The sequence below is a fragment of the Furipterus horrens genome, unplaced genomic scaffold, assembly GCF_987537825.1.
Source record: "Furipterus horrens unplaced genomic scaffold, mFurHor1.1.pri manual_scaffold_13, whole genome shotgun sequence".
Lineage (NCBI taxonomy): Eukaryota > Metazoa > Chordata > Mammalia > Chiroptera > Furipteridae > Furipterus > Furipterus horrens.
In genome coordinates this window covers 53,927,981-53,955,350 of record NW_028327183.1, presented here as the reverse complement: position 1 = coordinate 53,955,350, position 27,370 = coordinate 53,927,981, and the positions used below count along the sequence as shown (strand labels likewise).

General features: G+C 40.4%; 1 protein-coding gene and 2 pseudogenes across 1 annotated transcript; 1 reads left to right on the top strand and 2 right to left on the bottom strand.

Annotated features, from left to right (window-relative positions):
* The first annotated feature begins 1,736 nt into the window (after positions 1-1,736).
* On the top strand, positions 1,737-22,642 carry LOC149995350 (uncharacterized). The gene is given in 10 exon segments (XM_090259190.1): positions 1,737-1,756; positions 8,661-8,787; positions 8,959-9,071; positions 9,073-9,085; positions 19,678-19,751; positions 20,351-20,680; positions 20,852-20,938; positions 21,019-21,469; positions 21,472-22,560; positions 22,563-22,642. Coding segments are annotated over 10 exon segments (2,379 nt in total). The 5' UTR covers positions 1,737-1,741.
* LOC149995351 (WD repeat and FYVE domain-containing protein 1 pseudogene) lies at positions 5,854-7,216 on the bottom strand (annotated as a pseudogene).
* A 2,031-nt stretch (positions 22,643-24,673) lies between the features above and the next one.
* Positions 24,674-25,117, bottom strand: LOC149995349 (endothelial differentiation-related factor 1 pseudogene; annotated as a pseudogene).
* Between the last annotated feature and the right edge of the window lie 2,253 nt (positions 25,118-27,370).

The window sequence follows — 27,370 nt, the reverse complement described above, 5'->3', positions numbered from 1 at the left end:
CAATGTATGAGACAATCATCCACCAGTGACCTCTAGCACTCCCCAAACTGGGTACCAAGCCTGCAACCCATGCATAGGGCTATATATGGAATGGAACTTGTAACCTTTCAGTTTGCAGGATGATGCTAAACCCACTGAGTCACAACAGTCAGGGCAAAACTTGGATTTAGTAAAAAATTGTACATAGTTTCCCTTTTGATTATATAGTGTCAGGCTTAAATTCTGAGCCCTGTATCCTTTCTACTGTTGATCGTATGATGGAACATCCATTGGTGTTTATTAAATAATATCAGGCTATTTCACTATGCACTTAGTAAGGATGTCTATAATCTTCCCGCAGTCAGAACATAGTTTTAAGAGCTCCTCTAATGTTCAGCAGCTTTTTCCTTCCCTTTATGTGATTTGTTGAATCTGATTGGGCCCCAAAGCAGCTGTTCCCCTCAAGTCTCTCTTGTCTACTCTCTGAAAATATAGAAGGAAGCACTGGATTGGCCTGACACGTGTGTTGGGGCATCCTTGCTCTGAGAAATCACTTGGAGACCACTGTGGGATCAGGCAGTGGGTTTATTGAGGAATAAAGGGGGAAGCAGGGAGGGGAGAGGCAGCTCCCGGACCAACTCAAGGGCCTATATGAGCAAGGGGAATGCAGAATGGGGAACAGGGAATGGAGAGTCTCGGTCCTACTCATGGGCCAGTAGGAGTCCCACCTGCACTTCTGCAGGCACCCTTTTTATAGTTCTCAACCACACATTTAGGTCAGGGTGGGTTTGCTTATCAACATATTCAGTAGATCATTTACATCTGATTGCTACACACACACACCACCACCACCACCACCACCACCACCACCACCACCCCCAGGTTAGCTAACATATCAGGCTAGGTTCATTACCATTTCCCTTGGGAATGGTTTCAGTCCATCAGCATATCCTTTGGGAACAGCTAAGTCCAGGGCTAGATTGATTAGCACATACCAAATGTCCAGGTGTGCATTCTAGCTGCCTCCATGTTCGGACAACGTGGACCCCAGAAAGCCCGTCATTTCATTGTGAAATTTGATGGACATGGTTTCATAGCTAATATTTTAAAAACTTCAGCATCCAAATTGCATTTGTCACTTTTATGTTTTGAAAATAAGTCTTTGTAATTTCCTGGCAAAGAAGAAACATTTTTTGCCCAGGAAGTCTGCTCTTTTAGAAGTTTCTTGTCAAAGTCCTCACAGTACCCAGAGGTCTGAGGTATGCTTGGTCTCATATGTCTGTCCCAGTGCTACAGAAAACAGGACTTAGCAGAAAGGAAGGAAAAGGTTATCTCTAGGGAGGAAAGGAAGGGACAAGTAAGGACAGGTATGCCAACATGCCTTTGTAAGAGGGGGGAGCAGGCTTTGGTCAGAGGAGGCAGCGGGGTGCTCTGCTGCATTGTCGTTTAGGAGAGCAGCACACGTTCTCAGTGCTCTGTGAGTTTGAAGACTCTGTGGGGGACAGAGCACCTGAAAAGAAGAAAGAAAAAACTGCCAGTGTGGTCTCCATGTAGGAGCTTACTGTTCCTGACTCTCCTGTGATGAAGGACAGGGGAGGGTGACCTTTCCAGGATTTTTAGGTCCCTCTGCCTGTGAGTACTTGGAAGAGGATTCAGGGGCGGTGCAGAAACCTTTGAAGACACAGTCTCAAATGCCTTTGTGACTCTACAGCATATCAGCCCGTGAGAAAACGGCCTGGAGCAGAAGCAGAACCAGGGCGCCATGGGTGCTTCTCAGGTAAACGATGTGTCCTCAGTCAGCAGCTGCGTTTGCTTTTCTTCTGAACATCAGTGGGTTAGAACGTACGACCTTTATTTCTCTGCTTCTGATATTCTTGACTAGTAAGGGTTTTTCATCTTAGTTTTTCCCTATAGTATTATGATTGTCCTGGTCAGCAGTTTATATATTCTCCCGTTGTCTCAGAGCCTTGCCTTATTATCTTTATCCAGTTTCCCAAAGGCCGTGAAAAATTATGGCCTTGAATTAATGACTTTCAGCTACTGAAAATATCCCATTTCTGACAGATTTACTTAGAGAGGCACCCATGTCAGCACCCCTATTGGGATGGGCTCAGAGGCTCAGGTGTGAATGAAGAGTGAAATGTAGGTTTTAGGTTCATGTGGCTGCAGCATGAGCTCTGTAGAGCAGGGGTAAAAAATGCTCATTTTACTGGTCAGGATGGTTCAAGTTTTGACGAAGAGTTGATGGAAGTGAGTAGCTCACTATTTTGGTACAAAACTCTTGCTATTTAAATTTACTACAGTATTTGTATTCAACACATGGGAGTCACGTGCATTGGTATTTGAAAGAATTTGTCAATTTTTTCACATAATGATTTTTTAACTTTTCAAACATTTTAAAAAGATTTTTTAAAGAAATGTTTTGATGGAGGGAGAGGGAAGGAGAAAAAGAGGGAGATGAACATTGATGTGCTACAGAAACATGAATTGATTGCGTCTTGCATGAACCCAACCAGAGACCTGGCCTGCACACCTGGCCTGTACCTTGAAGTGAAATCGAAGCAATGACCTGTGGGTTTGCAGACAAAGGCTAAGTCTACTGAGCCACACCAACTGGGGCAATGATTTCTTTTCTTACCTATTTTTATTTTCAGTAATGTCAGAGCAGTGGTTACAAGTCCTTCTGTGTGCCTCAGTCACCTGATAGTCATTGTTCCAGTCCACCTGATATTCATTTGACTGATGTGTTGTCATTAGCAATAGTGAATAGTTTTTTTTGTTTGTTTGTTTTTTCAAGGAATATTTATTTTATTGTATGCATTTTCTCACCCCCCCCCCTATAAAAACAGAACCCACAAATAGGAGCAAAGGACAAAGTTGTCTATCCTTATGGGATCCGCAGGGCACCATGTCTTACAGAAACATAGCTTGTACGGGGACAAAATGTACGAATCCACGTTGCTCTGCCTTCCCAGTCAAAAAGGTTATAGAGAAAAACACTTTAAATTGCATTCTAATGTAGATTTGTCGCACAATTAAACTTCAACTTACTCAAAGAATTACTGTGTAATGAACTGCAGAAAATAGAGTAGGCATTCAGGACTCTGCTCACAATAAATACAGCACGTATCACTTATTTGTCAAGCCTCACATTTATAATGAGCAGATGATTTATCCTTAAGTGTAACTCATTTTTTTTTTACATTTTAAGAGACGCCTGATCCAGTAACAGAAGGAGAGAGTAATTTAAAGAAACTGAGTTTAGAAAATAGCTCCTTGGGTGTGAGCCACTGTGGTGTTTATCCCTTATTTAGGCCAGTTTCAATAGTTTAAAAATGTGGATACTAACAAACTGAATTCTTTACAAGGAGCTGTCTAGAGCAATGTGTCTGGTTTATTATAGCCTCTAGGCAGCAGAACAGGGCTAGGACATGGTAAACAGAGATTTACAATGAAATGAATAATATTGCCCCTAATGTCAGAGGGGTACTTTTATCACTTGTGCTCTTAAAGGGCAATTCAAAAATATGTTTAAAATAAGGAATTGGCATTTTCTTATCCCATACATACTAGATCTAAACATAAGGATTTTCTCTAACATTCTGTACTTTTAAATACATTTGTACAAAGGAACATGAGTATTCAGGAATGGAAAAACTGGTAAATGTTACGTGAAGAACTATTTTCAACAACCTGTGTAACAGTAATGCAAAATAAGGCAATAGCTATAAGCCTAGCTGTACTGTTCTTATGTGCTCAGTCTGTAAAGTTGAGAAAATAATTTTTGCCCACCTCTATAAAAATATTACCCCATTTGCTACTTTGTGTATGACAGAGACAAGACAAGGCTGTCATGTTTTCCACAGAAAAACAGCAGCCTCAGGTGGAGAGAAAACTATATGGAAAACACCTCCTTCCCTTTTCGATACCTCACTCCAATTCTTGCAGAAATATGCATTTCCTTCCTGATTTATATTCGCCTAACTCCTTAGGAGGCGCTATCACAACCTTACAGTCTCTATGGAACACTGGAGTTCTTCATTAAAAATTGTTTAAAATAAAAAGAAGTTTGAAAGCTATGGCATATTCTCGGCAGCTGCGATGCTCTGCTCAGTCGACCACAGACATTTAAAAAAAAATTACATTTTACAGAATCAAGGAAAACGAAACCACAATTCGGCACTATTCATTGTGGCAAGGAATTGATCATATTCAATGTTCCTTTCAGGACTTCATAAAATCCCCAGGATAGCACCTTTATGTGGGCTGAACCAAAAGAGAACTCAAGTCAACGGTCAACACTGCCATTCAAAAGTCACCATCACTCAACTTTTCCTCCACATTATATTAGTGGTGTACATTGTGCAGAACGGCTAGGAAAACTTTTTAAAGGAAACATCTTTTTTCAGGTGATAGAATACAAAAATTACAAGGAGCAACAAAAGCCTTCAGTCTTATTTCTGAAGGCATGCCAACTTTCAAAGTAGATCATCCTAAAAGATGTGCCTAACCTTCTTCCCTCCCCTTATTGTGTGTGTCCCTTGGCCATTAAGACATTTCAGTTTAACTGCCTGTCCCATGTTGCAGGCCCTCTTAGCTGCTGCTAAAAAACAGATTGAGTCCCTTAGTTATATACTATATAATGATGTGTGGTCTTGATATGAACCCAACATAGTAATGCAGTAGTGAGTTTTTATCAACATCTATGAGTAAGACTAATAAAAATACTGTTGCTATTTTTAAATTTATCCTTAAGAAAGGTAGGTATCTCTCCATTTACTTCTCTAGTCCTAAAGTAATACATACATGTACTATTGTTAAAAGCAAAAAACCAAACAATAAATATTTGAATATTAAAAGCAGGTGCCCCCTCCCACACCGCTTCTCCATCCTGGTACCAAGTGGCCAAAACCCTTTCGAACACCATCTGATACAACAGATTCTGCAAGTTGTAATGAAAGCAACTTACAAGTTGGGAATTACTGTGCAGGATCTGGTTAATGATTCCTGCTCTGGGTTACCAGTGTCCTTCTATGAAATATTAATAACATTAGTTCCAACTACAACTCAGCATCAGTTAAAATGCTCTGGAGTTCTTCTCTGAGGTGTGTTAAATTGCCACAATATCACGGGGGCTCACCTTGGAACTAGAATGTGTTCTGTTTGGAGGACTGGGCTGTTCCATGGAACAGAAGGATCATTTCCTGCCACATGCGAGCTGGTAGCTGGGTTTTCCAGCAGTCGTTACTAACAGCAATTACAAAGTCAGACAGCTCATGTGACTCCTATGCTAATGGCACCAGAGAAACATTCTGTCCTCAGAGCACATGTGGGCAGAGCGGGGGGAATGTGGACTGCCTTGTTAATACAGAAATTTCACAAGTCACCCACAGCAATTGTGGGTTTTGCCTGTGGCACACTGACAGGCAGGAGAGAAGGGAAGCGAGCGAGCCAGGTGCCTGGTGCGGACAACGGCCCTGAAGAGAACAGACATCTTTAACACATCTGTTGATCACTAAGTGTAAAGCGTGTTCCCATCCTGCCAGCACGTGAGGAGGAACCTCTGGGATCTGAAGTTCCTCCTGCATCCCCATTCCCTCGAGGGAGAGAGACAGCCCTGCCTGCCCCGCTCCAGCTCCCGCAGCAGCCAGCAGGTCTCAGGGGAGGTGCGTGTGTACTCACAACTGCTTTCTGAACATTCTAGGCAGTACCTCTTCAGGTCACTATTTTCACTACAACTCTTGTTTGCTAGATTAATCTTTGAGTCCACATGAGCTCACGGTTCGTGAGGAAGTCTCGTTGAAGGAATTCCATTCCTCTGGGAACCCATGCAGGTGGACCTCTTCCACATTTGTCCCCACAGGTGGTTTCCACAAGTACCCCAAAATATACCTTTACATTTTTTATTTTGGGAAGTGTTGATCTGTGTTTAAGTGGCCACTGTCCGTTCACGTGATGGTGACCATGGTGCTCCAGGGAAGGGTGGCATTTGGTACAGGCTGCCGCTGGGAAGTGCGGACCTCGCCGGCTCCAGGTCAGTGTGGAGAAAAGCCAGTTGCCAGGCTGCAGCCCACCACGGGCGTCATGTCCCATATCTTCACAATGCGATCAGTCCCCTAGTCACATCCATGGACATGTGGGAGATGTTATGTTTTCCTTCATGAAAGGTTGCTAGAGAAGTCCGATCCTCATCTTTGATGGAGTCGTAACAGGAATCACACATCCGGACCTGGAACTCGAAGTCCATGACAGGGTAGTTTGAGTGCTTGCTGCTGCACTTCCTGCAGTGATGCTGTCTCAGCCCCAGGGTCTTTGTGTCCCACATTTGCTTTATATTCCAGAAAAAGGGCTGCTCACATTTCTGGCAAGAATCACTTTCTAACCACTGAGGAGCCTCCTCTCTGGTAACGTCCATGTTCCACACCGCAATCCCACCGTCCGACGAACAGGAGATGAGCTGCCTCATGAGCTGCAGGAAGCACAGCGACTGCACCCGGTCATGATGGCCCTGGAGCAAAAGCGTGCGGCCTTTCCTTCCTCCGATGTCCCACATGATGATGCTGTTGTCAGAGGCTCCTGAGAAGAGTAACCGTTGAATAGGGTCCCACCAGAGGCAGGCGACACTACCTTCATGTCCTTTGAGGGTGGTGATGATGGAGCAGGTATTCTTTTCAAGCTTCATCAGGGTGATCTGTCCAGAATAATCGCCAACAAAAGCGTACTGAGTATCAAAATCATACTGTAAGCACGAAGCCCAGGATGTGAAGAAGTGCCTCCCGAGCATGTCCCCGTTCTGGGTGCACATCCAGGTGACACACTTGTCATGACCGGTGCTGACCACCCACTCCGAAGCCAGGCTGAAGATAATCGCAGACACCCAGTTCTGATGAGCTGGGTAGGTCTTGATAAAGTTCATTTTATTAAAATCTTCAGAAACATGAAATTCCACGATGGCTCCGTTATCCTGGCCCACAAATATCCGCCTGCTGTCGTGATGGTAAGTCATAGCAGAGCAAGGAGAGGCCATCGTGTGGTAAATGCTGGGCCAGTACTGGCCGCTGTCTCTCTTCAGCCATACTCGGATGGTTCTGTCTTCGCTGGCGGTGATCACGCCGTCCTCCTTGGGGATGAGCAGCGCGGCCGTGATGGCGTCCTGGTGCCCCTCTATCTTGCTCAGCAGCACTGGGTGGCTACTCTGCGGCCTGGAGTGGATCTTGGCTGCCATGTTTGTGCGGCGGCGGCCTCCGGGGCGGGCGGACGGGGCAGCGAGAGCGCCGGTTTGCCAATAGTGAATAGTTTTCCTCCATCATTAAAAAGGCTGTAGCGGGGAATTATTGAGAGATAATGGGGGAGAAAAACATATTTCATTTGAAACGCCCCACCCCAGTTTTCAGTTTTAGTTTGCTTTAGAAAATGAAGGCCCTATTTTTATTTCCTAGAGATAATTGGCTTTTGCAATGGAGGATTTAATCAATTAGGCCTTGTTGGTATAAATTTTTGTTATATTCCACACACATGTCACAGACATACTCTACATGATCACTTCCTGTGTTGTCAAGAAAGTTTACAAGTGTCATATTAATGTATGTTGAATTCTATAAAATATCTAAACTATAACTCTGCACTTGTGATACAGCAAAATTTTTAAAGAAATTGAAGACTAATAAACACTGGGTTTATTTTATTTTTTATCATTTCATTTATTCCACTTTTTGACTTTCTAAACAAAAGGTATTATTAAGAAGTAAATATATGAGATTTGAAGAATCATAAAAATAACTTCATTGACATTAAAATTCTTCTTTCACCTCATTTGTACACACTTTCAATATGTGTATCTTTCATGTGCATAAAATGTTGACAGTTGAGCTATTTTCTGTTCTTACTCTTAAAATATTATCATTCTCAGTTAAAGAAACCTCAACAAACCTGCTTGAGGTCTCTTTATGTGTATTTGTCTCTTTTTTTGAAAGCTTTTGGATCAAGTTTGGAGTAAATCTCAAGGTCTGTTTTCCTGTATGTTTCAGACCATATTCTTACAGGAATAAGAATGTTATTCTAAGATTACCTTCACTAAATTTTCAAATAATATTGTGGCTCACATATCTTATTCCTTGAGACGTGTAAATTTTATAAAAGTCCTTTAATGCAAAATCACATGTGTACTATTTTTTGTTTTTCATTGTGTATCTCCAGAAGTAGGGCACATGGACCTGATACAATGGTGTCACTTGTAAAAAGTGAGCTTGTTAAAGATGTGGAAGCACAGGCCCTATCCCCCGAACTTCTGAATCAGAATTTGCATTTTTAAAAATGCAGTTGTTTGTTGTCTGATTTAAAAGTGAAGAAAGAACTACACTTCCAGCTCACCATGCCTTTTCCTGCTGAGCAGTATACACAATTTATCATGAATGATACAAATACAACACTGAGCATCCATGTGGCTGTGTCTATTCCTTCATTTAAAAGGTTATTTTTCTGAAAAGTCTCTGCAGTGAATTTGTGGACAGGTGTCACTGTCATTTCTCATTGTTAGAAAGTACATTAGAGAATATTACTAGGTCAGAATGATCTTACCAGATGTAGTCTCCTAGGTTGAACCCACTTCTAACACTTGTTTTCACATTGGGTTACATTATTAACTCCTGGTGGCCCCTTGTTAAGAGTGTCTTATTTTTCAGGTACCTTTTACCCTCAGGGACGTGTCAGTAGATTTGTCTCAGGAGGAGTGGGAGTGCCTGGTCCCAGCTCAGCGAAAATTGTACATTGATGTGATGTTGGAGAACTACAGGAACCTGGTCTCTGTGGGTGAGAATGAGTTTTATTAGTTTAACATCTTTTGGTTGTCTGACTTTCAGACCCTTGCTCTCAAGGGGGACATTGGAGGTCATTGATATTTTACAAGTGGTCTTACCAGAGCACAAACTGGATTGTAAATGGGAGAATCTCTGTCAAAAGTAATATTTCTTTTATAAACAGGTAGTGTTTACCCTGAGGCAGTCCTGATCACTGTTGTGGAGCAAATGAAGAAGTGCTGCTATATTGAGAGGAAAAAGACAATATCCTCTCACTCAGGTAGGTGGGAATGGGACAGCAGATGACACAGGTGAGAGGCTCAAAGGTCACAGAGGAAGCCATACTTGAAGTATGGTTTGGGAAGCTGTGCTTCAGTGCAAAGGAGTTTGAAAAGTCCAGGTTTTTTCTGTTGCTGTCATAGAGGGCCAGGTGGTCTCCAACACATCCCTTTCACCTATATCATCTTGGTACTCTGGTTCTACTCCATTGACCTGTGTCATCCAATTAGCTCTTGGGGCCAAAGTACTCCCCTCCCTTTCTCCAGTGAGGGCCACCGAGGTCTGGCTCCCATTCCATTGAGTTGGGGACCTGGAAAAATATGGCATGGTGCTGAGAAACTGTAAATCAACCCTTATTTTAAAGTATGTTTTATAGATTATGCTGTTATAGTTGTCTTAATTTTTTTCCCTTTGTTCCCTTCTTCCCAGTACTCCACTTCCCTCCAGCCACCTGACCCCCTCTACTTTGTGTCTGTGGGTCGTGTATGTAAGTTCTTTGTCTTCACGCTTTCCTGTATTATCCTTAACATCCCGCTATTTTGTACCTGCCAGTTATGCTTCTTAATCCCTGCACCGTATCCCCATTTTTCCCCCTTCTCCTCACAGCTTATAACCCTCCAAATGATCCCCATACCTATGATTTTGTTCCAATTCTGGTTGTTTGCTTATTTTGTTTTTGTTTTTATTTTTTATATTCTGTTGTTGATAGTTGTGAGTTTGTTGTCATTTTAATGTTCATAGTTTTGATCTCCCTGTCTTAAAGAAGCCCCTTTAAGGTATCAGAAAATAAGGGCTTGGTGCTGATGAACTCCTTTAGCTTTGCCTTATCTGGGAAGCACTTTATCTGCCCTTGCATTCTAAATGATAGCTTTACTGAATATCGAGTAATCTTATTTAGCAAAGTCATGAGTGGGTCTTTGGTACTCACTGTTTCTGCCTCAAGAGTGTGTCACTTGTGTAATTGGTTTGGTTGTGACACGAAATTCACAGTTATCACCAAATGAATCTTAAAAAAAAACAAACAACGAACTTGAGCACATAACCAGAACAGGAAAAGGATTATAGGTATAAGTATATTTTGGAGGGTCATCAGTTGGGATTATGAAAGAGGAGTAAGGGGTAAATGGTGCAGGGATCAAGAAACATAATTGGTAGGAACAAAAAATTCAGGAGAATGTTAAGAACAATTCAGAAATGGGTTAAGCCAAATAACTTACATGAGTGACCCATGGACACGATCTACATGGAGAAGGATTGTTGGAAGGTAGAGGGATAGTGGGTGGAGGGGCTCAAAGGAAAGAAATATTGGAACAACTGTAACAGCTTAATAAATTTTACTTAAAAAAAGCAGTAAGGAGGACACTCCAAAGGTCCCTTGGGGTGGACTGGGAGTCTTCTCTCCCCCTGCCCTTTGCTCCAATGGGCCCCTCAAGGTGGATTGAGAGCTTCTTTCTTAGCTCCAACCCCTTTCCCTCCTTTTCCTCAATAAACATGGTGTGAAAACCAACCAAAATTAAAATATAAAAGAATAAAAACTAAAGGAAGCAGTATGGGACTTCCGACCAAGTTCGAGTGCTAGATAAACACAGTGGGTCTCCATCTACCTGTGGGAATTAATACAGCTACCTCAAAAATAGAGACAACTGGAAGTTCCAGAAAATTGAGCTGCATGGAAGTCCCACAGACAAAAATATAAAGAGGAAATACTCAGCCAGAGAGGAGAGGTGGAGACAGGGCCGAGAGGATGTGGTGTGGTGGTGGCAGCACCGGCAGGCCAGCGGAAAGCTCACTCACAGGTTTTTAAAGTAGGGAGTGACACCTGGGGAGCACTCTCAGCAACAGACCATAACACACAGCTCTCGGCTATAACACCGGGGAAAACAAAGCCTCGTTGTTTCTGATGATGAAAACCTGAGTGGGTTGGGTCGGAGGAAGAAACTGCTGGTCTGTCAGCAGAGTCCGCTTGTTGAAAGAGTCCCCACAGTCCTAGAACATCTGCAAACCCACCCACTCTGGGAACTACAGCCAGGGAAGCAGCTAGAGGGGCGCCAGTCTCATACAGAAAGCTGGAGAAGTGCCTGGAAAATGGGCAAGTGCTAAGCAAGCGGCATTGCTCCCTCTCACACTCCTCCACCTACAGTGCCACAACGTGGTGAAATGGATGGCTCTGCACTGAGGAATACCTAAGGCTCCACCCCTTACAACGTAACAGGTGCGACAGCTCTACCTAAGACACAGGCAAACAAACAGAAGCCTGTCAACATGAGGAAACAGAGAAGTATGGCCCAAAAGAGGGGACAGATCATGGTTTCAGTGGGAGAACTAAGTGACACGGAGGTAGCTAGCCTAACCGATGAGGAGATAGCCAACCTCACAGGTGTAGAGTTGAAAACAGTGGTGTTAAAGATGCTCACTTACTTAACAGATATGCTTAGGTATGGCAAATTCAGAAAGGAAGAAGTGAGTGCTATGCTAAATGAAATGAAGGAAAAGTCACACAAAACCAATGGTAAAGGGATAGAAACTGGTTCAAATTAGTGACTTCGGTCATAAGGAAGAAAAAAACAGTCAACCAGTACAGGATGAGAAAACAAAACAAGAATTGAAAAAGATAGCGAGAGGCTTAGGAACCTCTGGGCCCATTTGAAACAGGCCATATATGAGTCCCAGCGGTCCCAAAAGGAAAGAGAAAGAACAAAAAATTGAAAGGTTATGTGAAAAAATAATGAAGGAAAACTTACCTAATTTGATGAAGGAAATAGACATCCAAGTCCAGGAAGCACAGAGTGTTCGAAACAGCTTAGACCCAAAGAGGACCACACCAAGACACATCATAATGAAAATAACCCTTTGAGCACAAACGTCGCTGTAAGCGACGCTCACAAATTTTTCCAGAAGTGCCAACCTTTCTCACAGCGGCATTTTTCAATGACTATAAATGCAAATAATGGAATAATTTGTTTTAAGTTTCGTTCTCTTTTTCTGTACCTCAGATTATATATTGATATAATGTTTTCTGATGTTGATCCAAATTTCAAATTACACACAGCACTCAAGGATTAAGGATAAACAGAATCTTAAAAGCAGCTAGAGAAAAGCAGAAAATTACCTACAAAGGGATGCCTATAAGACTATGAGCTGATTTCTCAAAAGAAACTTTGCAGGCACAAACGGGCTGGCAATAAGTATTCAATGTGATGAAAAGCAAGGACTTACAGTCAAGATTACTCTATCCAGCAACGCTATCATTTAGACTGGAAGGGCAAGTAAAGTGCTTCTCAGACAAGGTAATACTGAAGGAGTTCATCATTACCAAGCCGTTATATGAAATGTTAAAGGGATTTATTTATGAATTAGATGATCAAAACTATGAACATTAAAATGACAGCAAACTCACAACTATCAACAACTGAATCTAAAAAGTAAAAATAAAATCCAGCTGAGAAAACCAAAATCAGAGCAGAATCATAGGTATGGGGATCATTTGGAGGCTTATGAGCTAGGAGGAAGAAGAGGAAGAAATAGGGAAATGGTGCAGGGACTAAGAAGCATAATTGGTTGGTACAAAACAGACAGGGAGAAAGAAGTTAATAATATAGGAAAGGGTGAAGCCAAAGAGCTTATATGCATGACCCATGGACATGAACTACGTGGGGTGGGACTGCTGGAGGGAAGGTGAGTACTGGGAAGAGGAGAGCAAAGGGGAAAAACTGGGACTACTGTAACAACATAATAAGATATACTTTAAAAAAGAAGGGTTGTAATCCACAGGGTCCTAAGCTATCCACTGGGTGCACTGGCTCTGGGTATTCCCTTCAGTTGGAAGATCAGCCACCACCTATGAACTGCTGGGTTCCACCCAACACGAGTTACAGAGCGATATGCAAATGTTCCTTGTCTTGCTGCGGAGAAGCCCAGGAGAGGCCAAGAGTGATCAGAGACCAGCTGTGGCTAGTGCTGTGCGTGCGGCCCCAGAGTGAAAGGTATGGGGCATGCAGAGGCCAGATGCAGTTTGTTTCTGAGATTCAGGCTTGTCTGGAGCATGAGGCTAAAGGGGCTATTTGTATGGAAAAGCCATTGGACATGCTTGGGTGGGCTGTCAAGTGGGGTGGGAAGGGTCTCAGGGAATCACTAGGAGAGGGCTACAGTGTTAGCCTTCTAGATGGGAACTCACATATGGCACCTGCCTGCTACCTCTGAGATGGGGACGGCTCAGAAAGGGAGTAATGGCCTGTGCCAGGACTGCTGTGTTGGAGAAAACTGCCCCTCCAGCCTTTGTCCTGAGGCCAGACAATTCAGTTCCTCTGCATATGTCCCTGGGGCCTTTCCAGCTGCTGTCCTAAGCCTGGAGTTCAGAGCGTGGGAGTCCCAGTAAGTCTGTGTCTGGGCCCTTTAAGACAAAGACTTGGACTCCAGCGCCCCTCAGTCTCACTCACCAACAATTTACACTGGTTCCTTTTTATAATAGGTTCCCCTAATTTGTTTATTGCATTTTTGGGTTTTGGTTATTTATTAGGGACATGAGTGAAAGTTTTCCACTTGGTGTACTTAAGTGGGAGTTGATTCAATTATGTACGAGCCATATGTCAGTTGCCATTAACATTCCGTGCACGTTTGTGTGGTTTTTACCCTGCTTTGTTGGTTTTCTTGACAGACTCCCTGTTCACACTGTTAGCATCAAAATTTATCTTTCACTCCACCATGTATCAGGTCTGCTTTCTGCACATTTTTGTAAACGCTTAGTATTGTTTGTTTCTTTGAACCTGGCCACCCTTACTGTTGTGAAGTGATATATGGGGTATGTGTGTGTGTGTGCGCGTGTGTGTTTTAATGGAAAATGAAAACATTTCTTTCTTCGATCGGCATAAAGAACCATAGGAAAGATACATAGTGCTGTGGGAGATTCCCTGTTCCACAGCTCCCTCGACACGGATGAAAGAACTGACTCAGAAACAATTTGTCTGAGGAAAGAGAGGGGTGAGTGTCTCTCATAAGAGATCACTGATCACTTTTCTCAGTCAGGGTTTTTATTGAGTTTGCTATGTGCAGAAATGCTTGGGCTAAGCATGCAGAGCTCCACCAAATGGTTGGAAGTAATAACAAAGGGGAACATAAATCATCATTGGGAGGTAGGCAGCAAGACTGTGAGGCACCAAGGCATATCATAAAACTCTAGACGTCTCTCTTAAACATTTTGTTTTCACATTCTATTGATAAGAATTTGGGGCTACACAGAGCAAGCAGGCTTCATTAGCTTCAAAAAGTACATTGTATTCCTATTCTACTTCTAAAACCCCCCTGTAGTGTGGGACCAGCAACGTGGTATGTGGGGTGCATTTGCCAGCCAGTTAAGGCTTATAGGCCCATATTCTGGCCCTGGATCCACACAGCGGCTATAGCCCTCTGTATCGTACATACCGGTCTCCCACAGACCTGAGTATAGATCCTTCAGAGAAGAAGGTCTCTGAATGACTTTTCCAAAGAACAGTTTTAGGTTCACAGCAAAATTGTGTACAAGTAAATGAGAATTCCCACACTATCCCTGCTCCTGCATGCATAACCTCCTCCCTCGTCAATGCCCCCCACCCGAGAGGTGCTTTTGGGATGTGTATGAACCTACATCTGTACATCATCACGACCCAACATTTTAGGTTACTGTAGGGTTCACTGGGGGCTTCTATATATACGAGCTTGAATGTTCATGATGACATATATACACATGATAGTGTCCTAGAGACTTGTTTCTCCACCCTCAGTGTTCTCTGTGCTCTGCCTGTTCGTGTCTCCTAAACTCGCAGTCATTGATGTTTTTATTGTGTCTTTCATTTTTTTTCTTGAATGTCATATAGTTGTTATTTTAGTCTGTAACCTTTTGAAGTTGGACTCTTGTGTTTTTAATTTCATTTATTGTTTTTTTAGAGAGAGAGAACGAGAGAGAGAGAAACATTCATTTGTTGTTCCACTTACTTATGGATTCATTGGTGAAATCCTGTATGTGCCATGATTAGGAATCAAATGCACAACCTTGGCGTATCTGGACGATGCTCTAACAAACTGAGCACCTTTTCTTTTCTTTTCTTTTTTTTGACCTTAAATATCATATATTTAGTTTTTCTATATCCTTACATCAAGTTTTTTTTGTTTTTTAATTATATTTTATTGGTTATATTGTTACAATAATTCCGATTTTTTCCCCTTTGTTCCCCTTCACCCAGCACCCGCCCTCCCTCAGCAATCCCCCACCAAATCCACGCGCATGGTTCATACATATAAGCTCTCATGCTTCACCCTTTCATATATTCTTTTTTTAATAAATAAATCATTAATTATTTTAACAATAAAAAATAACAATCCCTCCCTCTCAGATATTATGGCCCTTCATAATCTTATAAAAGGACAATGGGCGAAGGTCTCATGCTCCCCTAACTGCTTCAAGCTGGACATGGTCGTCGTCCTACCTACCCTTGGGTCCAGAAATCCCTAATGAGAGTGGGGGATGTGGAGGGGAGGGTGGCCTTCCCACATGGGGAAGGATCGTGCAGACTCTAGGTCAGTTGGCTGTCCCCGAACAATGGTGTGCTTGGTTTAACAGGCTGGCATTCTTGTTGTATTCTGGGGGCGACAGATTTGGCAAAAGGGTTAAAAGACATCATTCAATCCATAACTACTAGATGATAAAAGGCAGGGATTACTGAGCACCTTTTCTTAATGCTCTATATTTCGTTTTCTTCGGCATCTGTTCATGACTTGGTATATTACTTCTTTATAGCACTAAATAATGTTTCAAAATATATATTTTAGTTTACTTATCTCTTCACCTGTTGACAGATATTTTCATTTGTTTGAGTTATTGGATACTATAAATGAAGCGTCCTCAGTCACCGCTAGGCTTTTGTGTCAGTAAAAGTTTTTAGATGTTTGATTAAAAACTAAGGAGCACAGTTACTGGATTATATAATAAGTGTATTTTAGGTTTAAAAAAAAATCTTACTGTATATGCTATTGCAGTTGCCCCAATTCTTAGCCTTTGTCCCCCTCCATGCAAGCCACCCCGTTATTTTTAGTTTTGTGAGAACCCTTACACTCTCTTCTCAAGGGGCTGTAGCATTTTGCATTTTCATCAGGAACGAGTGAGTTTGGTTGCTCCCTATCCACAGCAGCATTTGCTGTTTTCACTGTTGTGTATTCCTTTCTAGTAGGGGTTTAGTGTTGTTTGAATGTTCTGTCTGTATAATTTTTATTGTCTTAATGTGCATTTCTTCAGTGATATAAGGTTTTTAGGGTGCTTGTATATACTCATTTTTAATGTATAATCAGTGTGGCCTCTGTAAGGTGTTTGTCTATTTTTGATCAGGTTTCATTTTTTGTCACTGATGAGGTGGGAAACATCTTTGTATGACTTCCATAATAGTCCTGTACATGTTGTCCTTTACAAGTGTTTTTTTCCCCAGCTGTGGCCTCTCTGTTTTTTCTCATGATGAGGATCACTTTTGTTTGCTTGTTTGTTTTTTTCCTTGAAGATTGATTTGAGACATGGGAATTTAAATCATAACGCTGTGGATTGGAAAAGGAATTTGGTATAGAATTTGTCTTGAGAAATTGTGAAGTGTATAAAATTAACTTTTTTTATTCAATAACATGGATATTTGTAGTTCTTCAATTTTTGAAATAAACATGAGTCATGGATTGAAGGAGACCTATTGAGATATAATTTTTTTTGTTGTCCTATGTCAACTAAAATAAAATACGTAATTTATTCCAGAGTGTTGGTACCATTGTGACGAGGGTCATTTTCTTCTGTTCTATATGTGACTATGCTCCAGTGCATATAATGGTGTATGTAAATTTTGAATTCATGTTCTCATATTCTTGTGATAACTGCCCAGAAATGGAATTGTTGTGTTATGTGGCCTTGTTTCCCTATTTTTAAGAAACCTCCTTTTTTATTTTTTGTAGTGGCTGCACCAATTTATTTAGAATCTCACTGATAGGGCATGAGGGAACTCGTTTCTCCACATCCTTACCAATTCTTGTTCTTTGTTGATTTATTTATTTAAAAGATTGTATTTATTTAGAGAGGGAAGAAAGGAGAGAAAATGAGAGGAAGAGAAATATTGATGTGTGAGAGATACATCAATCGATTGCCTCTCACATACCCCCAACTGCAGATATGGCCCGCAACCGAGGCATGATCCCTGACGGAATCGAATCAGGGACCTTACAGTTCACAGGCTGGCGCTCAGTCCATTAAACCACACCAGCCAGATCTGTTAATTTACTGATAATTTCCATCCTGATATATGTGTGCTGGTATTTCACTGTGGTCTCATTTTGCATTTCTCTGATGATGAATGATGTTGAACATCTTTTACTATGTCTCTTGGACATCTTTATATCCTGTTTAGGGAAATATCTAGTTAGGGTCTCTGCTCATTATTCAGTTGGATTGGCTTTTGTTTTTTGTTTTGTTTTTTGGTGTTAAGTTGTGTAGTTCCTTATATAGTGTGTGTATTAGCATCATTGTTGGAAATCTTTCCTATTCAGTAGATTGTTCTTTTTGTTTCCCTTCTTAATGCTTTCCTTTGCTCTGCAAAATGTTACTTTGACGTAGTCTCATTTATTTAATTTTTTTTCTTGTTTGCTCTGCCACCAAGATATGTCCAAAATTTCTTTTCAAGAGCTTGGGAGTTTCTTGACTATCTTTTGTTGTTGTGTTTGCATGGCTTTAGGTCTTAACATTTTAGTTTTTAATCCGTTTTGAATTTATTTTGGTATATGATATGACAAAGTGGTCGAGTTATATTACTTCTTGTGTATTGGTTCAATTTTTATGGCACCATTTAGTAAAAAACCTGTGTCACGTCATTATGTGTTTCTGCATTTTTAAAATATATTTCACCATATATCTGTGATCATTTAAAAAATTGTTACTTGTTTTATCATGTTGTTTTCTAAAACTTCGATATATATTCTTAATATTAAAGACTTCAAAACTATATTCCTGGCTGGTGTGGCTCATTGACATTAGCCCCGGCCTGTGAACTGAAAGGTCACTGGTTTGATTCCCAGTCAGGGACATCCCTTGGTGGCGGCCCGGGTCCCCCGTTGGGGGTGTGCAAGAGGCATCCGATGGAAGCATCTGTCACACATTGATGTTTCTCCCCCCTCTTCATCCCTCCCTTCCCCTTTCTCTAAAAATAAATAAAATAAAAATGGAAAGTAATTATTAAAAGCCTGGAAAGATTTATGCTTTCCACCATTTTCTACCATTCCACAGGTTGTGTTTTTAACCCTCAGTGTATTTGCCTCAACGTGCAGGAGTTTTCATAGTTGCTGCAATCCCAATGTCTATATTTACTTGGTTTAGTTTTAGTTTTGGTGGTGTAAAAAAAAAATCTCATAAGATCTTATCCCTACGTTTTTTGTATACATGACACTGCTCTCCAGTCCTGCAGATTCTGTGGTCTTTGATCAATCACTTAATTCCTTTTTATTTTATTTTTATTTTTTAGTATGAACAATGGATTTACTGTTTATTGACATGGTTTTAGTAAACATACTGTACACTCTATCTCTCCACAGTAGAAACTTGGAATTTGAGGAGTTTTGTTATAATACTGCCATAGTCTGCAGGGGATATGATTGTTATGGTTGCCAAGTGTAAGCAACTGTTTGTTTACTTTCAATGGCTTTGTCTCATTAAAACTTTCTTGGTCTTGCTTTGAACATTTAACATTTTGAAGTACTCAAAAATATAATATATTGACACTAGCCTTAGAGAACTGCAAGTTAAAACCATAATGAGATACCACCTTGCACCAGTCAGAATGGCCATCATTAACAAATCAACAAACAAGTGCCGGTGAGGATGTGAGAAATAAGACCGTAGTGCACTGTTGGTGGGAATGCAGACTGTTGCAGCCACTGTGGAAAACAGTATGGAATTACCTCAAACAACTGAAAATGGAACTGCCTTTTGATCCAGTGATTCCACTGCTAGGCATGTACCTGAAGGGTCCTTGAAACACCAATTCAAAAAAAATCTATGCACCCCTGTGTACATAGCCGTGATACTCATAATAGCCATGTGCTGAAAACAGCATTGCTAAGTGCCTATCAGTAGATGAGTGGATCAAAAAACGGTGCTACATTTATACAATGAAATACTACAGCGAAGAAAGAAAGAAGGATCTTCTGTCTTTTATAATAACGTTTATAGAACTGCAGAGAATTATGCTTAGTGAAATAAGCTAGGCAGTGAAAGATAAATAGCATTGATCTCACCTAATACAGGAACCAAATGAACAAAAGCAGCATATGTGCAAAATAGAACCAGAGGCATAGAAACAAGGAACAGTCTGACAGTGGCCAGAAAGGAGGGAGGAGGTGAAAACGGGAAGAAGGGGAAGGGTCTATTCAAGGGACTAGTATAAATGACCCATGGACATGTACAACAGTGTAGGGAATGACTGAGAGATGGGGGATGTGGGCTGGACATTTTAGAGAAATGGGGGGGAAATGGGACAATTGTAATAGCAGAAAAAGAAATATATTCAGTAATTGCTTAACTCCAATGTACATTGAACTCAGTGTCATACCTGTGAACCTTTATTGTGTATTTCAGTTATGTCATCTGAAGACAACCAGGCCTTGTTGCAAAAGCCGAGAATAGAAGATTTATTCTCTAAAATACTACTGGTAAGATGTGAAAGGTGTTCCTTTGATAATGTAATGAAAGGCTGATAAGAAAGTGTGTCAGAAGAAAAATGTAAATTAAAATGGACTGAACTTACCAAAGATTCACAATAAAATCTTTGTTATCTAAGAAGGTTAACAGTGAAACATATTTGGGGAAACTCCCACTTTAAGGCAGTGACATTTGCAGATCAACAAATTCCTAAATGTGAAGCCCAGTAACATTTTCTAAGTATATATATTCTTCTAAAGGCACTTTGGAAAATCTATGAACTCTCCTGATTCATGGTGGAAATAATGCTTTGAATCATCTTTCAATGGAGAGTGTGATTCAACTTTCAGTATACAATTTGTAAAAGTAGTGAAATCTAATGCATACATAGAATTTAAATTAATCAATTTGGCGTTCCTTTATTAAGGAATTATTATACTTCATTGAGAAATAATGTTTTGTTTTACTCCAATATGTAAATTTTATGAATTTTGGAGTGATTTTTGATGCAACCAGCATGTTTTAAAAGGTACCACAGAATAGTTATTTGGGAATAATGTTCATGTTTAATGAAATTATAGGTGACATGAAGGCCTTTTCTGTCTTCAAGGATTACCATCATGCATGGAATGAAGACAGAAGTTATCAATGCACTGAAAATTGTAAAATTGTTAACCACAAGTCAAATTGTAATAAATGTAAAAATACTCATCTTCCAGAGAACCATTGTGAAGGTGAAGAACTCTTTGACCAAATGTCAAGTCACAATACACATCATGTTATTCCTATTGTGGAGAAGACAAACAAACGATGTAAATGTGTCACAGTTTTTAAGCAATCTTCGAGAGGTACTGAAGAAAAGAATATTCCTAATGAGAAGGAAGTTTACAAATGTTTTCCGTGTGGGAAACTCTTTAGTAAAATATCTAATGTAGATAGAGTTGAGAAAATCTGTACAGGAGAAACACATAAATGTAAAGAATGTGGTAAAACATATAATTGGCCTTCAAGTCATACTTTAGATCAGAAAATAAAATGTGCACATAAGCCTTTTATGTGTAGAGAATGTTGCAAAGGGTTTAAGCAGGTCTCAACCCTTACTCTTCATTAGAAAATTCATACTGGAGAGAAGATTTACAAATGTAGAGAATGTGGTAAAGCCTTTTCCCAGTTCGCAATGCTTACTGAACATCAGAAAGTTCATACCAGAGAGAAGCCATATAAATGTAGTGAATGTGGTAAAGCTTTTGGGTGGTCATCAGTGCTAGAAAACATCAGAAAATTCATACTGGAGAGAAGCCTTATGAATGTAGAGAATGTGGTAAAGCCTTTTCCTGGTCACCTGTGTTTAGAAACCATCAAAAAATTCATACCGGAGAGAAACTGTATAAATGTAGAGAATGTGGTAAAGCCTTTAGGGACTCCTCAAAGCTCTCTCAACATCACAGAATTCATACTGGGGAGAAGCCTTACAAGTGTAGTGAATGTGGTAAAGCCTTTTCCCAGTCATCAGTGCTTACTCAACATCAGAATATTCATACCGGAGAGAAGCCTTATAAATGTACAGAATGTGGTAAAGCCTTTTGCTCGTCAGTATTGCTTAGAAACCATCAGAAAATTCATACTGGGGAGAAACCTTATGAATGTAGAGAATGTGGTAAAGCCTTTAGGGAGTCATCAAAGCTTACTCAGCATTGTAGAATTCATACTGGAGAAAAGCCTTATAAATGTAGAGAATTGATAAAGCCTTTTGCCGGTCTTCAATTCTTAGAAACCATCAGAAAATGCATACTGAAGAGAAGACTTACAAATGTAGTCACTGTGGTAAAGCCTTTTTCCAGTTCGCAATGTTTACTGAACATCAGAAAATTCATACCAGAGAGAAGCCATATAAATGTAGTGAATGTGGTAAAGCTTTTTGCTGGTCATCAGTGCTTAGAAAACATCAGAAAATTCATACTGGAGAGAAGCCTTATGTATGTAGAGAATGTGGTAAAGCCTTTTCCTGGTCATCCGCGCTTAGAAACCATCAGAAAATTCATACTGGAGAGAAGCCGTATAAATGTAGAGAATGTGGTAAAGCCTTTAGGGACTCTTCAAAGCTCTCTCAACATCACAGAATTCATACCGGGGAGAAGCCTTACAAGTGTAGTGAATGTGGTAAAGCCTTTTCCCAGTCGTCAGTGCTTACTCAACATCAGAATATTCATACCGGAGAAAAGCCTTATAAATGTACAGAATGTGGTAAAGCCTTTTGCTGGTCAGTATTGCTTAGAAACCATCAGAAAATTTATACTGGGGAGAAACCTTATGAATGTAGAGAATGTGGTAAAGCCTTTAGGGAGTCATCAAAGCTTACTCAACACTGGAGAATTCATACTGGAGAAAAGCCTTTTGAATGTAAAGAATGTGGTAAAGCCTTTAGGGAGTCATCAAAGCTTACTCAACACTGGAGAATTCATACTGGAGAAAAGCCTTATAAATGTACAGAATGTGGTAAAGCCTTTTGCCGGTCTTCAACACTTAGAAAGCATCAGAAAATTCATACTGAAGAGAAGACTTACAAATGTAGTCAATGTGGTAAGGCATTTAGGGAGTCCTCAAAGCTTACTCAATATCAGACAATTCATACTGGAGAGAAGCCTTATGAATGTAAAGAATGAGGTAAAGCTTTTAGCAGTTCCTCAAACCTTACGCAACATCAGAAAATTCATACTGGAGAGATTCCTTATAAATGTAGCGAATGTGGCAGAGACTTTCGCCACTACAAAACACTTACTGAACATCAGAATATTCACACTGGAGAAAAGCCTTATAAATGTGTGAATGTGCAAAAGTTTTTCACCAGTCCAGAACCTTTTATCAACATCAAAATATTCATATTGGAGAGAAGCTTCAGTAGTATATAGAATGTGGCAAAACCTGTAAGGTTCCTGACACCTTACACTACTTGGGAGAATTCATTTAGATGGTAAAAAGCCATGTAAATGTTGGGAGTGTGGCAAAGCCTTTATGCAGTTCTTGGTCCTTAACGTTAGAGTCATCTTACTTTAGAGAAGCCTTATAAATGTGGACTATGTTGCAAATCCTTTATTTGTTCCTCAAAACTCAGGCCACATCAAGTCATTCATACTGGTGATAATTTATATAAATATATTGTAAATGCACAATCATTAAGTCAGCAATATTGTCTTATCCTACATGATAGTGTTCACTCTGGAGGTAAACAGTTCGAATGTAAATAATGTGGCAAAGCTTTTAATCTGTGCTCAAAATTTCATAAACATTGTATTCATGCTGGAGGGAAACAAAAAATTGAAGAATTGAACAGAATCTAACCATTTTCAATCCCCATTCAACATCAGGCAATTTATATTGAAGAGAAGTCTTGAAATTTAACAAATTTGGTAAAGGTTTTAATCCTCATTCATTTCTCTGTAGCAATGTTGTAATTGATACTGGAGTGAACAAAGCAAATTTAAAAAAAGGTGAAGCTCTACCTTTTCACAAACCTTACTCAACATTAGAATTCTAAAGAGAAACAATACTAATGAAGAGTGTTGAAAACTTTTTTCAATGTTCAAAGATTGTTTTACATGTGAGAATTTATAGTGGACAAAAGAACTCAAAAAGAGATTGTATGAAATAGTATAACTGGTCCTAAAGTCGAATTATATATCTTGGAATGCAGAACTGGGGTGAAGTTCTATGTTCATAATAAAGAATGATGAACTTTTGTCCAAAATATACAGTTCACAGACTTCAAAGATTTTATGCCTGTAATTGGCATTAGAAATATAAAATACTTAGGAATTTATGTAATTGAAACAATTTCAAAATTACAAAGAATTCACAGTGAAATGTTAAAAATAGTTTTTAGTTATTGTTCTAAATCAGACTTCTTACTATTGAAAATTATCCAAAATTTAAAACATAGTTCAGTACTTTTTAGTGTGCTTCACAATGTCAAGGAGTTGCATGTATGGATGTGTATAATTACTCAGACTGTATAACATACATTGATGGTATTTGAAATACTATGACAAACATCAATGCGATTCCAATCTCCTGTCAGTTGATGCTATGTTTTTGTTCCCGGTGAATGTGTGAAGTTGTGGGGTTGATTGTTGGCTCCTTAAAATCTGTGAATTCTTGAACTCAGCTACTGAGACATCACAGCCATTGTCCTTTGAAGTGCTATGGCCACAGTATGTTACTGTTCTCCCCTCCCACATCTCCAAGCAAGCCTTTGTATGTTCTCATGAATAATTTTGAAATTTTCTAATACAGTGACACATCAGAATTTGGCAAGTACTTTTATTATGTCTTTTAGAAAAATGATGTTTAAAACTCACGGTGAACCCCATGCTTTTGAATGTGCATATGGGCTTTTGGAAAATAACAGTGAGTTTTGTGTTCTTGGAAGTTAGAATGATCTGCCTTGGATGTCTTCTCACAAATCAAAAGGTAGCCCATTCAATTCCTGGTCAGAACCCACATCTGGGTTGCAGGTCAGAGATGCGAGAGGCAACTGATGCAGGTGTCTCCTACACATCGATGTTTCTCTCCCTCCCTCCCTCTCTCTAAATAAATAAAATATATTTTTAAAATTTAGAGTGATCTTTCTGGTCCCAATTTACATTAGAGTCCTTTAGAATTTCTCAGTATTACATCATTACCTTCTTTATGAAGTAAAAACAGGATAAATTTAAAAAGGTATTATTCTCAGTGACAATGTAGCCAATTGCATCATTTTTTTTTTTTTTCACTTTGCAAGGTTTGTTTGACAGCAGGTTCGGGTGGCGGGGTCCTGGGTAGGGCTGACACCTCATGTTCTGCTCGGCCACGTGAAGAGACCCATGCTGGCACTGGGGCTCAGGGGGAGTAAGCCAGACAAGAAGAGCTGGAACACACAGATTTCGAGGCTTTGTGTTCATTTCACCCTTGGCCCCTTCTCGATAGGCTTTCCAATGTCATTCTCCCGGAGCTTGAGGCCAATGGCTCTCTCTATTTTGCCCAGAACCTGGTTATTAGGAATAGCTCGTCCACTCTCGTAGTCGGCAATGACCTGGGGCTTTTCATTGATTTTGGTCGCCAGGTCCTGAATCAGTCCCTTGCTCTGCCGACCTTGCTGGATCACCTTGCCCACTTGCAGGGTCACCCGATCATGGTGAAGCTCTTCAATCTCCCGGTCCAGCTTGGCCATGTCCTTGGTGATCGCATGCTGTTTGTTCTGGCTGACAGCCCATTTCTTGGAAGTCTTCACGTGTTCTCCTCACCGCTGGGTTTCTAAAATGGCCTGCTTGGACTTGCCCTGCGCAGCCGTGGGGCCTTTCTTGCAGAGAACCATCACCGTATCACAGTCGCTCTCAGCCATGGCAGGGAAGGTGTCTCCAGCAGCCCCTCCGGTGGCTCCTTGGCAGCTGCTCAATTTCATCATTCTTTCCAGAGAAATCCCAGACACCATGACTGACTTTGTGTTCAAAATTTTCTTTATTATTTTGGATACAAGCTTATTTCTATGTTTTTTCCATAGTTAGAGGTATATCCATTGGCCACCTTGTACCTTGATATTTCAAGCCATCAGCAGCAATTCCAGGAATTCAGGTGGGGAAAATTTTAAATGGACACCTTGAAGTCCATTGGCTTCTTCAGTGTCCTGTGCTGAATCTGTACAAGCTCCTAAATAATAGTTCCTGTGCCTGTCCCTGCCTGATAAATCAACACAAACATAGAAACTAGATATTGAATACTGTTCTACTTTACTTCCTGACATAGGTATAGACACAATATGTGCAGCAGTATGTGCATCAACTGATGGTTTGTATCTAGGACTCATTACATAGAACAGTGGCTTTATGGCTGCAGGTTGTTACAGGACAAAGTCCAGGGCCGAAAACATGAATAGGAATAAAATCTCAGCTAGATGAGAGTTGTTTCATTTCCAGATATTTCGGTAAGAGAGGTATCAATACAAGTGTTACCTACATTGATTTTTCTGGTTTATTGTGATAAATTTTTGAAAAGCACATATTGTCCCTAGGTTTAGAGTTCATTCTGTTCATTGTGTCCAGAATATATATTCTGCTTTGGGGTAAAATCTTGCAAATGTACCAAATCTATCTCATTTAATGCGTCATTTAATACTACCGTTTTCTGGGGGGGGGGGAGTGTAGTTTTCTTGTTGATTTTTTATGTGTTAGATCTATGTTTGGGTGTCAATGGTAAGTTCAAGTCCACTACCATGACTGTATTGTTGAATTAAAAAATTTCAGTAATTATGTACCTATCAGTAATCACTGAAATGTAAACAGGAAAAGTATCAAATCAAAAAAGAGAAGGTAGCCCTGACTGGTGTGGTTTTCAGTTGGCTGGGCCTCATCTTACAAAGGAAAAGGTTTCCGGTTCAATTGCGGGTCAGGGCACATACCTGGCTGCATGTGAGATGCAACCAATGGATGCTTCTCTCCCTCTCTTTTCTCCTTCCCCTCACTTTAAAAATATTTTTAGAAAGATGGGATGCCCCTGGCTTTTGTGGCAGTGGATTAAGCATCGGCCTGTGAACCAAAGGGTCAGCAGTTCGATACTCAGACATGACACATGCCTGATTGCCAACCTGGTCCCCAGTGGGGTGTTTGAGAGGCAACCACGCATTGATGTTTCCTTCCCAGCCTCCCTTCCCCTCTCCCTACAAATAAAATCTTTTGAGAAAACACCTGGGGGTAGTGAAAGATAAAACTAGAGCCAGGAACATGCTGTCTTTAAGAGAGTCACTAGCCCTGGCTGGTGTGGCTCAGTGGATTGAGCACTGGCCTGAGAACCAAAGGGTCACTGATCCTATTCCAGGTCGGGGCACATGCCTGGGTTGCAGGCCAGGTCCCCAGATAGGGGGACACAAGAGGCAATGACGCATTGATGTTTCTCTCCCTCTCTCCTTCTTGTGTCCTCTCTAAAAATAAAGAAAATAGTAAAATAAAAACTACTCTTTAAAAAAAAAATTCACTTTAGATGAAGAGACAAAGAGAAAGTAAAAATATAAAGTATTCACCTCTAACTTTGGGCCCCAGGACAACCTACTCTGTTGAGAACTGTTTTATAGTGAGACATCTAATAGTGTACGTGTACGTCTAACAGAGATGAGATTACCTGTGCCATAAGTGAGCTGACCTATACGACAGGGGTGAGGTTTTTTTTAAAGTATATTTTAATGATTATGTTGTTACAGTACCATTTTTTCCCCTTTGCTCCCCTACCCTCAGTATCCCCCTGTCCCAGCAACCCCACCTCCCTTAGTTCATCTCCATGGGTTGTGCATATAAGCTCTTTGGCTTGACCCTTTCCTATATTCTTAGCATCCCTCTGCTTATTTAATACCAACCGATTATGCCTCTTATTCCCTCCACCATTTCCTCAATTCTCCCCCACTCCCCTCCCAGTTCATAACCCTGCAAATGTTCCCCATACTTATGATTCTGTTCCTATTCTGGTTTGCTTAGTTGGATTTTGTTTTTATTTTTTAGATTCAGTTGTTAATACTTGTGAGTTTGTTGTCATTTTAGTGTTCATAGTTTTGATCTTTTTCTTAAGTACCTTTGACATTTCATATAATAATGGTTTGGTGATGATGAAC